This window comes from Rhinichthys klamathensis, unplaced genomic scaffold (genome assembly GCF_029890125.1).
Source record: "Rhinichthys klamathensis goyatoka isolate OS25496 unplaced genomic scaffold, OSU_Roscu_1.1 h1tg000060l_1, whole genome shotgun sequence".
Classification (NCBI taxonomy): domain Eukaryota; kingdom Metazoa; phylum Chordata; class Actinopteri; order Cypriniformes; family Leuciscidae; genus Rhinichthys; species Rhinichthys klamathensis.
In genome coordinates this window covers 361,822-376,384 of record NW_026606605.1, presented here as the reverse complement: position 1 = coordinate 376,384, position 14,563 = coordinate 361,822, and the positions used below count along the sequence as shown (strand labels likewise).

General features: G+C 36.1%; 1 protein-coding gene and 2 non-coding genes across 4 annotated transcripts; 2 read left to right on the top strand and 1 right to left on the bottom strand.

The window, feature by feature from the left end:
* Nucleotides 1-3,990: 3,990 nt before the first annotated feature.
* On the bottom strand, nt 3,991-6,067 carry LOC130084205 (uncharacterized). 2 transcript variants are annotated; one of them, XM_056249436.1, is made up of 2 exons: nt 5,995-6,067; nt 3,991-5,314 (listed from the first exon to the last, which is right to left on the bottom strand). In XM_056249436.1, exon 2 carries the CDS (start codon nt 5,305-5,307, stop codon nt 4,369-4,371), a length of 939 nt encoding a protein of 312 aa, XP_056105411.1. In that variant the 5' UTR covers nt 5,308-5,314; nt 5,995-6,067; the 3' UTR covers nt 3,991-4,368. The 2 variants fall into 2 exon arrangements, with proteins under 2 accessions (XP_056105411.1, XP_056105412.1); XM_056249437.1 differs by having other exon boundaries at nt 6,002-6,043.
* Nucleotides 6,068-10,771: 4,704 nt separating this feature from the next.
* Nucleotides 10,772-10,844, top strand: trnat-ugu (transfer RNA threonine (anticodon UGU)). The gene has a single exon. It is a non-coding gene; the product is annotated as a tRNA-Thr (tRNA).
* Nucleotides 10,845-14,430: 3,586 nt separating this feature from the next.
* trnat-ugu (transfer RNA threonine (anticodon UGU)) lies at nt 14,431-14,503 on the top strand. The gene has a single exon. It is a non-coding gene; the product is annotated as a tRNA-Thr (tRNA).
* Nucleotides 14,504-14,563: the final 60 nt, after the last annotated feature.

Here is a 14,563-nt window from a genome sequence, read left to right as displayed (position 1 = left end):
CACAATGACTTGAATAGGATTATCTTGTACCATATTGATATAAAAATACAAAGAGAAAGAAAATATCTTTATCTTTCCCTTCCTGTTCATAGTGATCAAATGCTTTGTGCCCTGTCAGTTTTCCCTGTAATCATAGCCACCTGTCTAGTGTCTGGTTTGTGTGTGCAATTTCACAAAACTAGAAGATTTTCTGAATATATAAATTATATGCTTTTTTAGCAAGGACATTTTTTAACTTGAAAAAGAATCAATAAATTATGAATTAATGCCATTGTATGAATAATGTGTACTTATGTAATCAGTAAAAAAGTAACTGTAGTCTGATGAGTATTTTAAAACATAATACAATCTAATTACAAGTACTTATTTTTTAGAATATGATTACGTAATCCATATTACATGTCATCAGTTACTACCCAGTGCCAGTACTGAGGGCGAAGCACTGACCCAATAGCTTATAGAAGCTCGAAATCCAATGTGAACATACATCCAATACAGAAAAGTTTATTATATATCAAACATTTATATTATATCATTGCCTAGGTTTCTGCATGAATGCTAAAATGTGCTCCATTATTCCCTTAATTATGAAGATCAGTGCAAAGGTCAAACAAGACAATAAAACATCAAAGAGATTATGCTCTATCTAGCCTAGTTAAACATGTTTAGGATAACTGTTGCAAAAGTTTGCAAACTGTGTGTTGCTGCATCATTATTTTTGTAATTCCATGTGAATGTATTATCTGCATGGTGTGCTTATCTCCAACCACAACACTACAAACCCCAACCCACACTGGCCTTAAGATCAGTTAGTATACTCTCAGCCTCATGTAAACTCAATTTAGGCTCTTGGGGTCTCAGAAGATAAGGCTTACACATTTCACACACATTCACTCTTTTAAACAGCCTGTCCTGGTCTACACTCAGCACCCACCCTGGCTCCATGTGGAAAGCTACACACACATGATCCCACACATAGTATTCTTCTCTGTGATGAGGGCTCACACTAACACTTCTATCGAAGATGTTCACCTCAAGCTTATTCTCGTAGGCTTCAGAGGGGGATTGACAGCGCCACCACATGGCCCCACCATAGTATCCACAAACACCATCACCATGATTTGGAAGTCCAGGATAATGGTCATAAATATCTACGTAACGAGGATGGACTACAACCGTATATTGAATCTCTTTTGGGTAGAGCACCGTCTCATAAACATGCAGAACTGGACTTTGGCCACCACAGAATTGCTTCCCATAGTGCCAAAGAAGCTCTTTAAGTGAAAAGGTGAAGCAAAAGTTTCCATAGGAAGATTTTTTCTGGAAGGCCTTTGAGTTGGTGAAGTGCTCAAGGACGGGCGACTGGTTGCGAAGTTGGGCAGCACTTCGATGAGGGAACAAGGATGTAAGGAAACGCTCTTCAGCTGAGGATATGTCATCAGATGTGACTGATAAATCCCACCAGAGGAAATGGTGCTGATCACTAGCCACCATCTCCGATGGCTGTCTGAAGCCTGAATTGAGAAAAATACCCTTAAGACCTTGTACTCCAGTGACATGAGACACTTTCTGGACATGAAACTCCACAGATTCAGGATAAGCAGGAATGTTGTTCTTATACAGATACTCGTTCTGTATATTAGGCTTTTCTTTTAGGTCTGACAGACTCAAATGCTGTCCTTCAAAATGTGTCCCAAAACATTCTCGTGCATTTTGACGCATCATCTTATTTCTGAAACCAAAGAAAAGACGAGGATTAGCTTATCATCTGTTATAAAAGGTCACACAGGTGGTTAAAAACTATTTTAAAAAACCATCCCGAAAATATACTTTAGTTAAAGAAATAAATAAAGTTCAAATAATGTATGGAGAACACGGTGTAATTTCTTGCAATTCCTGCCTTGTCCTGATTTCGCCTCTAGGTGGAAGCAAAGTTGCTACTTTGCTCAGTTAACTTCTAACCATGCTTCTAACACTATTATGATGATGCTTTATTACAATTATCTTAAACGTCACATATACAGATATCAAAGATTGAAAAAAAAAATCTGTTTAAATAGACACGATGCTTCTTGAAATATTTCATCTTTAAAAATAAATAGGCTGGTCATTATTATGTTCTTTTTCAAATCGGGTTTCAAAAAGAGTTTCATCCATTATGCGTAATTCGGCCTATATAAATATTAGCTGGGCCATATTTAAAGGAACATTAGAAAAAAAAAATAGACTTATGTTTAGGCTTTTCTGTAGGCTATAGAACATTATGTAGCCTAGTTCCAATTCTGCTAAAATGAATAAGATTTTCATACTTTGAGAAGCCATAGTCAGTCATTGTTAACATCAAATGCTTTCAGAGAGTAGATAAATATCACTCTTTGAGTGTTTCTTTTTGAGAGATTTGAGTCATTTCAACTCTTTAGAATTACTGTGATTAGTTACGGTTTAACAGCCTCTAACCGCCTTGTGTCGCGCTAAATCGAGACCAAATACACTACAGTTTACTCACGAACAATAAATCATTTAAACGTAAAGTATCAACTTAATTTTTTTTTTTTTTTTGGCATAGCCTACCTTAGTTATCGCTCGTCAAGTTATGTTGGTTATTCTGTCGTTCTGCTCACGGCTCTGGTTCTGCTGAAAGGGATATGCTTCCGCCCAGTTCCCGCCTTGTGCTTTAAAATAACCACGAAACTTCGAAACTAGAAAGGGCACGTAGTTATAACTAAAATTGTGTAGCATAGATCACTGATCAACAGCTGGGGGCTTGGAAAGTAGTTATAATAATTTAATTTTAGCTCCTTACACACGTAATGGAACCAGACTGGGAAAAGCTAATTCGGTTTTGAACAGTAGATCATTAGACCTGCAACTTTAAGATATTTTACACATTGTGTTGTCCTTTACAGTCTTGTTTAGTTAACATCAGATTAACACAAGGTCAATACCGCAGATGAGGACATTTTCAGTAGGCCTATTGTGAACTCATTTTAATTTCCTGCATCAGAAAGTACACCCCAACATTAACTTTATAGTGCACTGGAAACTTTTTGGTTCATCTTTGTGTAAATAACTGTATATAAAGTAAATTAAAGACAGTCATAAAAGTGTTGTCAGATCTAATAAAAAAAAACATGTATATCTAATTTACTCAATCTTATCATACACTAATCTGTATTTAGCAGTTTAGTTCTGTGCTGGTGGAAATAGTAAATAAAAAATACAAAACCAGAATGTAAATAACTATGTGAAGAAACTTAAATTATAATTATCTGGGTTTCTGCATGAATGTGACGATCTTTTCAGCTAAAGCCAAAGATTAGTGCAAAGGTTCATTTCTCAAATCTACAAACAAAAGGAAATCTATTTAGGTCATGGTGCAAGTAAATACTTCTATAACTGCTGAAGTGTAACTGAAAATGTCCAGTCAAGTCAAGTCAACCTTTATTTCTATAGCACATTTAAAAACAACAGAAGTTGACCCAAAGTCCTTTACAGATCAAGCAAGAAAAAATAAATAAAAACAAAAAGAAGAATTAACTAATAAATATAAAACATAATACAATAAATCAAAACATTTTAATGTAACATCATATATTTTATCAGCTTCAAAAACCCATTCCGTAATCTATATTAGAAAGCCAAAAGATATGTTTTTAAAAGAAGATTTAAAAATGTCTAGCGATGAAGATGACCTCACAGGGAAAGGAAGACTGTTCCGTAATCTAACACAGAAAAGGCAAGGTCGGTCAACCTTAAATCTATAATGGAATGAGGAACCTTCAAAAGCAGTTGGTCAGAAGACCTGAGTGCTCTGGTTGGAGAGTAAGGGGGTAAAAGTGTATATCACTAATATACTGGGGGACCAAATAATGTAGACAAAAATCTGAATTTTAAAATAAACCCTGAATTTCACCAGGAGCCAGTGTAGGGATGCTAAAACTGGAGAAATGTCTAACTTTGATTAAATAAGTGAGTGGATCACAAAAAAAGTCAGTTTGGGAAAGAAAATGCTATATTTTAGCGATCGATCTCAGGTACTCTGATCTGCTTATTGAAAAGTAAAGATGAGTCAAAAATCACTCCAAGATTCCTCACATGAATTTTTTATTGAGGTTGTGGCCAACAATTAAAGTTTCCAGCAGTTATAAAAGATATCAGTCCTTTAAAAAGATGCCACTAAAAAATATTTGTTAGTTAAAACCTTTTAATTGCAGCGCAATGTACAATGAGACATTAATGCAACATACATATAATATACAGAACAGGGTTCACAAGCTTTTCTTACAATTGTGCACTTTAAGAATTTTAATCAAACTAACATGAGTGACGTTACTATTTACTGCAGTGAGTTTAGCTTCAAGCACCAGCTTAGACCATACTGGCCTTTAGATTAGCTAATACATGCTCAGCCTCATTTAAACTCAGTGGAGTCTCCGGAGCTCTCAGAAGACAGGGTTGAGACATTTCACATGCATTCACACTTTTTAACAGCTTGTTCTGGTCCACATCCAACACCCACCCTGGCTCCATGTGGAAAGCTACACACACATGATCCCACACATAGTATTCTTCTCTGTGGGGGCTCACATGAACACTACAATTCAACTGGTTTACCTCAAGCTTCAGCTTGTAGGTTTCAGAGGGGGCTTGACAGCGCCACCACACGGCACCATCATGGTATCCACATACACCGTCCTCCTGACCAGGAAGTCGAGGATAATGGTCATAAAGATTTATGTCACGAGGGTGCACTAGGATCTTATAGAGAATCTCTCGCCGGTAGAGCACAGTCTCAAAAACACGCAGAACTGGACTTTGGCCACCACAGAATTGCTTCCCATAGTGCCAGAGAAGCTGCTTAAATGAAAAGGTGAAGCGGAAATTTCCATAGGAAGATTTTTTCTGGAAGGCCTTTGAGTTGGTGAAGTGCTCAAGGACGGGCGACTGGTTGCGAAGTTGGGCAGCACTTCGATGAGGGAACAAGGATGTAAGGAAACACTCTTCAGCTGAGGATATGTCATCAGATGTGACTGATAAATCCCACCAGAGGAAATGGTGCTGATCACTAGCCACCATCTCCGATGGCTGTCTGAAGCCTGAATTGAGAAAAATACCCTTAAGACCTTGTACTCCAGTGACATGAGACACTTTCTGGACATGGAACTCCACAGATTCAGGATAAGCAGGAATGTTGTTCTTATACAGATACCCGTTCTGTATATTACGCTCTTCTTTTAGGTCTGACAGACTCAAATGTTGTCCCTCAAAGTATGTCTCTGTAACATTGCGGTTATTTCTGCGCTTCATTTTCTTTCTGAAACAGGGAAACAGATAGTGTAGGGTTAGCATCATCTGTTTAACAAGGTCACTCAGTGACACTGAGTCAGTTTTTTCCTCTTGCCATCTAGTGATATGACTAGTTGGCTCTCCAACAAAAACAAAATATGTAATCCATTGTCAAAAACTTAGATTTGGTTTAGTCAGGTCTGTTTTCCTTGTTTAACAGATCTGCTTTTAAAAGTCATTTATTTAGCCTACTACATTCAAAACGATGAAACAATACATTTGTCATCTATAAGGGGTGCAATATGGTTTTCTACTGTCTGCACTATTTCCCTGATTTATATTTAAGGAATGAAAGTTTTAAAATGAACGTCTGCGCGCCACCAACTTCCTCGTGACAAAGACAAAGTCATTAAAGTAATTTAAAAAAGGAAATGCAAACAGTTGCACAACTGTCTGCATCTCTCATTGTCAACAATAACAAGTGAATGATTTTTCAAATGATACCCTAAATACATCTTTGAGGGATTTTTATGACTAGCGAACATTTTAAGTTTCGATTTGACCGCATTGGTAAAAATAACGGCCAAATTGTGATAGCCTACTGAGAAAACGCTCGTTTTTCCGTTTAAACCCGTGCATGAATTTAAAATTGTATTAAACATAGCTAGGCTACATACAATATTTTTTACGCAAAAACAATGATATTACCTGCTACCAGGGGATGCTGTTTTCAGACCGCACTTCTCCACTTCTGCTGCGAGAGAAACACTGAAAGAATGGGTGTGTTTTCGCGAGAATCTCCTCCTCAGAAACACACACGCACTTTCGCTATCTTTGTGGGGACTCTGTAGGCTACTGTACTGTCTGTAGGCTATCTTCTATCCCCTTACACTAACCCTAGCTACCCCTAAACCAAAACCTACCCATCACAGAAAACTTTCTGCATTTTTACATTTTCTAAAAACATCAATATGAATTATAAGCTGTTTTCCTAATGGGGACCCATGTCAGGGCAACATTAAAACATAAAGGTGAGATTACCTTTATTAAAGCTGAATAAGAGAGAACTTACATCTGATGCAAGTATAAGCAGAAAAAAGCAATAAAAGCAGTTGATAAAGGGATTCATATAAAAATGAATAGCCATATAAAGTAGCAAAATCAGGATATGTTGCATCTGCATATACCAATACATCAAGTGATACCAAACAATGGTAGAACTCCAAGTGCATGAGAGTAACTAGATGTTCAAACAACAACGACAAAGATTAAGTTGAAAATTAATGTCGCTTACAGAATCAGCGCATACAAGGAAAGGTCAAAAGGTAATATTAGAGACTCAAACCAAGATATCTGGTAAGAGTATCTGTGTTTGCATTATTTTTATTGAAGGCCCCACAAAAAAAGAAAAAAATATTTTACAGATTAAAGTGAGGAAACAAATTATCTTACAGTCCCAAAGGCAACACTCCACTGTTTGTCTAATGTTATTGTTCTAGCTCTATGTATGCGAGTCATTAATAAGTCTAATGCAATGATATCCGGAAGTACAGTGCACACTCATGTCTGCACATGTGGGGAATTCCAACAGTTGATTAATAACAAAATTCAGCTGTAAAGGGAAATAAAAGTAAATTTCTCTGGTGAAAAGAAAGTGAAAGACTAAAACATATTCAGTAAAATTATTTCTGGAGTAATATGAAAGTATGAAAATATGACCAAGCTGTGTTTTTCAAAAGTGTTTTTTTTTTTAAGTACAAAGGACACAGACTTATCTTCATAAGCGTGTGGAAATGAGTGATACTGTTTTTGAATAATGCAGTGTAAAAGAATAGAAGCTAATCAGCATAACAAATGTAATTAAAAGAAGAATAAAAGTACGTAAATCAAAAAGTAAATCATACATGTGCATATAGCAAATGTTCAAGGTTAGACATAAGTCATATCAAAGTGCAGTGTGTTCTGGTTTCTTTATGCAGTGGAAACATCTCAATGTCAACTAAATGCCTGTGTTTTTGTAAGCTGGGTGATCTAAACAGAGAGGAATTCACAGGGAGCAAAGCAAAACTGATAAAGAACCATCATTTCTGCCTCTCCCTTCCTATCAAAAAGCAACCATTAATGTACAAAAAAAGAGGCCACAATCCATTTCCTTAGCATCAGTGCTTTATTAAAACAGCATGGACAGATGTAACATGTACTCTGAATAGTAAAACAGCAGGTAAAAAATACATATTTCCTCCACATACCTTTCATACTTATTGGTGAATACAAAAAACCTTCTGCTCATATTAGCCTTTTAATACTTATGAGCTAACTGCAGCAAATGGATCATTTTTCATATTTACTCTAAGGCCTGATGGGGTCAAAGTCACACTTCACAAACTCTTCTGAGTTAAGTTTTGGTTCAGCACCCTCACAGAGTCTGAGACTCTTAATCAGAATCGCCTTGCTGAAGCTGAAGATTTTTTCATGTGGGACATGGAATGCCACTCCGATGTTATCCCACATGTAATTTTTTCTGGCACTTGTACGTATCCGAATAGCTTGCTTGTAAGGAGACAGATAGAAACGATGTGTTTTACTCATTGCCTGTGGACGCCACATAATGGTGTCTTTACGGAACTCACACACTGCATCTTGGTGTTTCTGAAGCAGGGGATACTCAGAGAACAGGTCTTGTGCATGAGGTGCATGAATCACAATAGAATACATCACTTCCTGCTTATAGACCACAGTCTCAAAAACGCGAATGTTGGGCTCCTGGCCTGCACAGAACTGTTGCTTGTAGCTTTTTAACAACTCATCGATTGGCATACTGAAGCGAAAGTTCCCCATGCGAGAGGATGCCAGGAAGGCTGGGGAAGAGGTAAACTTGTGCAGGAAAGGTTTCACTTCATTGTAAAATCCTTGCCTATTCAAGTATTGCTCCTCAGCGATAGTAATATCATGTCTTGAAATGTCTGGGCTCCACCATACCAGATCGCGTGTTGGTGAGTCGCTTCGTGAAGGCTTTTTAAACCCTTCAGAATCCCAGATGCCATGGTATCCTTGGAGGCTAGTGTTATGCCGAAGGTATGACACTTTAATCTCCACCTTCTCAGGTTGTGGGGGAATCGAATTATAGAGGTAATTATTCCATGTGAGGTCATCATTCTGTTTAAGCTCTTCAAGCTTCAGGTGCTCCCCCTTAAAGTATAGTTCATTACATCTTCTCTCATTTGTGCGATTCATTCTTTCAGGTTGAGATGAAAATCACTTCTGAAATTGGACTGTGATGGCTTGTTGCACTGTATGAATAGAAATGTTACATATTTTATTGTGTTAGCATTCTCCAATTTATAGATATTTTCAACAAATATATGAAAAAAGACAACTCTTTTATATCAACCAAATTAAAAAAAGTTATCAAAACAGAACAAAACTCAGATCAGAAGATAGTGCTATAGTCCTATTTTGACAAACGTGTTTGCCCTGTGCCTCACAGTCAAGTTACAAGTACAACTAATACATTTTGATAATTTAACAAAGTAACATTCAGTGATAATATTTAAATAAATTGATCTCAGCCAGAACTTAACTTTAGCTTTACACTAAAATAAAGAGTAGCGTTGCTTTTATCAAGAGTAAAACGGTTGGTACTATCTGGTTTATGTGGAAATCGAAACTGTGGGCATGCCTAAGACTAGAAACATGTCCAAAGAAAGAAAAAAAAGCTTTTCACTTAAGCGTTCTGAGAACATTTTAGCTGCTATCGACCACTTCCATCTGTTCTTGTACATTTTAGAACAGCCTATTTCCAGTCCATTTTCATTACAAAAGTTGTTTTTTTTTTAAATCAAATAAACCTTTGTTTTTTTGTTGAACTTTTCTAGTAATAATTTTTGAAATCCTGTAATACTTCTACATTACATAAGCATGTACAGCTTTGAATGACAAAATCAACATTGTACTATTTTTGTTTTTGTGTTTTGACATATCACATATATTTTGAATATTTTATTGCAATTACTAGACATACCATTCTTAAATTAAATTAACATTTCTCTGGTGTAGTAAAAAAAAATAGAATTAAAAATTTGTAAATAGTTATTTTTAAAATTACAAACAGCTCTTCACTCACCAACTTGCTGTTATCCTTTCACGGTGTTTGGTACATTTACAGGAAAGAGAGAGAGAGAGAGAGAGAGAGAGAGAGAGAGAGAGAGAGAGAGAGAGAGAGAGAGAGAGAGAGAGAGAGAGAGAGAGAGAGAGAGAGAGAGAGAGAGAGAACTAGCAGATGCAACTTCAAATTAAAAGAGAGAACTAGCAGATGCAACTTCAAATTAAAAGTCATATGAACGATAAATATGAATTAGTCGATTGTCATACTTAGCAAACATATTTTATTCAAGGCAAATAAATAATTAATTTAATTTAATTTAATGAAGAGTAATCGCCTAAATCACTTGTCATACAAACATATTTTATTCAAGGCAAATAAATAAATAATTAAATTTAATTTAATGAAGAGTATTTGCCTAAATCACTTCAATTTGTATATTCATTTTCATTGTTTTGTAGGCACTTTTCTCACTTCTTCTTCTTATTACCCTATACCGATGTTTAGAGGTTGCATAAATCAAAGCTAGTCAGGGATTTCATTACACAAAGGTTTCCTCTGACACAATACTCAAGCAGTAGAATGTTTTTAAAAGTGCCTTTCAAGATATTGTATATAGCTTAGCTCATACTTTAATAGTGGTAGATGGAGCCTTTGTTGTTGATAGTTTCAAAGTTGGTGTTGTCTATGGTTTATATATCTGTTTAATGAATGTGAAGGACATATTAATTGATTACAGATTAATATTAATAGGCTTTGCTTTGATGTCAAATGTGCCCAAGCTTTACCCCTCATCATTGAATGTAGCCTAAAATATTGAAACTACAACCTAGTTTTTAACGTTTTAGCTCACTGTCAGCCTACCATGCACTATTTGGTTTATAGTCATAGAGTATGCAAAATGATTTATATTTATATATTATATATGGCCATTGATCTGTGGTTTCTCATGTTTTCCTTCTTCTAGCTCTCTGCTACAAGGGCCCTTCTTTGTGTTCTTTTCTGGCAAAAATGATTATACTCAGAACTTCAGACTAGACTTTAGGCTTGTAGTTGTTAGACTTAAGTTTCTTCATTTCAACATTGTAGTCAATTATTAAAAAGTTGACTAGCATTTATTCATTATTGATTATACATTTTGTTACATTTCTATTCTTCATTTAACAAAATAAAATGATTTCCATTAAACTGCTTTGCCCGCCTGGATCTCATTGCATCAGTAAAAATAATTTTTTAAACAACAAAAGTCACATGTCATTCTGAGCAATCTGTTCACTGCTTGTTTGGGAATAATAATACAACGTAATAGACACACCCCTTACAAACGCACACAGAGTGTCAGTACCTTTCAAATCGTAATGAGGACAGCAGTAGAATAGGTCTGGCTCCATAGCTCAGTGGTTAGAGCACTGGTCTTGTAAACCAGGGGTCGCGAGTTCGATCCTCGCTGGGGCCTGGAAGACATCTGAAGGACACTTTTGAGTAGTTATCAAAGTAAGTTTACAGACCTATGAATAGGGATGCAATAAAAAACAACCAAGCAGGGGCCTGTTCTTCATACGTGGATTGATTAGTTATCTGTCAAAGCTCATCCTAGAGTTGCTATAGTCTGTAAACTCAAACCTCCTCAGGATCAGAAAAAAAAAACAAAGGTCTGGTGAGAACCATCTCTGATAATAATCTGTTCATCATCCATCCTGAGAGGTCAAATAGCCATTTCCTAAAGCTGCAGGGAAATGTCTTGACTCATCAAACAAAACTGACACAATTGGTTGCAACCTGTAAAATAAATCACAAGTTAGTGTGTCCTAGAAAATCTGATTTATGATATTTTATCAGGTGTCAGACACCTATTTTAGATTGCCCATATCTTCTCAACCTACTTTATTTATGTGGCCCTTCCCCAATCTGGTCAGATGGCATAATGATGTAAAACAAAATATTAAGTTGCACAACTGTTTTCAACATTGATGATAATAGGAAATGTTTTGTTGAGCAACAAAGCAGCATATTAGAATGATTTCTGAAGGATCATGTGACACTGAAGACTGTTATGATGCTGAAAATTCAGCTATGCCATTCAAGGAATATATTTCACTTTAAAATATATTAAAATAGAAAACAGTTATTTTAAATGATAGTGTTTCACAATGTTAATGTTTTTGCTGATTGAAAAAATTTAGCCTTGGTGAGCATAATAGTCTTTAAACATTTCAAAAATCCTACTGACCCCAAAGTTTAGAATTTTAGTGTATACACTGTTTCTAAAGGGCGGTTTCACAGTGATGTCATAGAAGACACATTTTGGGTTCCCTAGAGAACATTTCAGTTAACAGTTCTAAAAAGAACAAATTTTTTCTTAGTGTAAAAGAACATTTTAATAATATAATTAACCCTTTTTCAACTATACAGAACATTTTGACATTAAAGGTTCTTCACGTAACCATAGATGCCAATAAATAACTTTATTTTTAAGAGTGTATGAATTTTCTCCATCACCATGGCAGGGTGATTATAAAAAGAAAAGAAAATTGCATAGCAAATCGATTTAACTTTTAAAGTCAGCTTGACATCAACATCGACCCTATTCATTTTCTCTGTTAATGTTAATAAACATCTTTTTTGACTGTGTAATCTTTTCTATGAGTGTGTGTGGCCTGAATGATAAATGAAAGGTACATTTAAGCACAAAAAAAAAAAAAAATTTGCTAACAATGACTCAGAAAAAAAGCAAAATATGCAAGATACAATCATACAGGAGAAAGGACTCACAAGTGTAAACTAGTGATGTGGACCCATGTCTTAAAGATTATGTGTATTTTCAGTTATCTTTAATCAGATTATTGTGAGTGCTTCAGATGCAATCAGCTCTATCTGCATGCGTCTGTAAAGGTGTGAACCAAATGGTCCATTCAATTAGAATAACAGTGACTGTTTCACAGCTATTTTGAATGTCTTTTTTCCCTATTGTGATGTATATCCGAGAGAAATGGCTTCACGAACAAGTCACAATTCAGGGTGGGACTTTTTGTCCATAGGGAATTGATTAAATTGTTGTCGTGGCTATTGGTGTGATCTCATGTGAATGACTTGTACTGCCCTCCTGCCAGTAAACACATTATCAGAGAAAAGAAGAGATGTTGCTGTGATGCAAGAGGGGAAGTTATTTTGATTAAAGATCACGAGCGCACATGAATAAAAAAAATGAAATGCATTGATAAATCATTTATAATAAATTCTGCAATATTCCATTAAAAAAACAAGAATTGTCCATTTTGATTTCATGGTTTCACTTTAAGATGTTTCCAGTGATCCCATCACAAGTGGTCAGCCGAGACGCAATCCATTAACATGCATTTTAAATGTGTCTCCTGTCTCCCCTATTATTTCATCTCACTTTACATCACTTTCACAAGAGCACTTAGTGCAGCACACAAATACGATTTATAAAATGAAGCCATGAAGCGAATGGAAAGGATAAGAATGATAATGCTGATTTTGAACATAATCCGTGTGGTTTGGCACAACATAGTGGAGGTATACATAGAGTCAGTTGTTATGTTGCACTTTCACAAAACACACTGGTGTGTTGCCGGTCTTTGGTGGCTGTTCGAACACATGAGCATCTACATTACAAAAGCAATCCGGTTTAATGAGTTTTCGACTCTGAAAGTGGTCAAAAGTGGAGAAGCTCAAAACGTTTAAGACCCATTTACACCTGTATTTAGCATCGTCCACTTGCAACAAAAAAGCATCTTAATACCAGGTGTAAATAGGGCCTAAGATCTCTGCAGAATGCAAGAACTCTTCTAAAATGCATGAGGGATAACTATAAAGATAGCTAAAGATAACTATATTTGAGCACACACCAGTGTCAGTGTCTTGACCAATCAAACAAAACAAACACAATACTGGCTGCAACTAAGCAAAGAAACTATACTAGTGAATTACTATTAGTGACCTTTTGGCACACTAGACCTACCATATAGTACTGGGTTGATAGTCTAATGTAAATAACACAAACTCATTCAAAAGATCGACACATCCCTTACAGATACAGATAGGACAGGAAATAAACAGGTGAGGCTCAGTGGTTAGAACACTGGTCTTGGGGTCACAAATTCGATCCTCGTTACGGCCTGAGCAATCAAGAACCCTTTTGAGCCCGTAACAAAATGAGTTTGCAGACATAAATGGCTGTCAATCTAATGGAACAAAATCAATCAAACAGATCTGATAAACGTTCAACACTGGGAAAGACTCCTAGGTGAAGAACTTCAGACTATTTGAGTGCAAACAAACTTGGAAACATCTTAATTACTGCAAGCTGCAGACAAACAATGATATGACCAACTTTCTTATCTGAAATTTCAATAACTTTATATAACTTAAGCTCAAAGGGAATTAATAATTGTATTTATATCATTGTTTTTGGAATGATCTGATAGGTCTTGATATGTTAAGTCAGTCTCTGTGCTTTTCAGAGTGGTTTCAGTCCTGTGTTCCAGGATAAGGTTAAAAGAGGGTCACAAAAGGGAGTCTGTTTAAGCTCTCTGTCTTGGGAGGGAATCACCCTCCTTTATCTTAACTCATGATTTATCCTTGTGATAGTTGGGATGTGCCGACTTCTGACCCATTTGTCTTGGGTCACCTAAAGGTGACAATGTTAGAGTCGGCTTTTTCTCAGTTGATGCAAGCATCCTTGAATGAATCACCAGTTAGGTCAGACATGCTGGTGCCACAATGACAGATCTCTTATTTTATGGTCCCGGCAGGGGTCTTAAATTTGGGACTCTTGCGGACTTCGGGTCTTTGTGCTGTTTTGGTGCAGTTCAGATCACGTCATCACTGCCATGTCATTGTAAATATATGTGTGATTGGACAAAAAAAGTTTGTGACAAATGAGTCATCTGTTTGTCATTCCTCCTAAACTTTAAACAATCAAAGCTACAGGGAAATGTTGGACACACCCTTTGAAGTGCTAAGCAAGGTGTTCTTGTGTACTTTTCAAATGGTAATGAGTACGATATCAGAACAGGTCTGGCTCCATAGCTCAGTGGTTAGAGCACTGGTCTTGTAAACCAGGGGTCGTGAGTTCGATCCTCACTGGGGCCTGAGAATCAATTTTGCACAAGTATCAAAAATAATTTGCAGACATACATACATTCCAAGAGA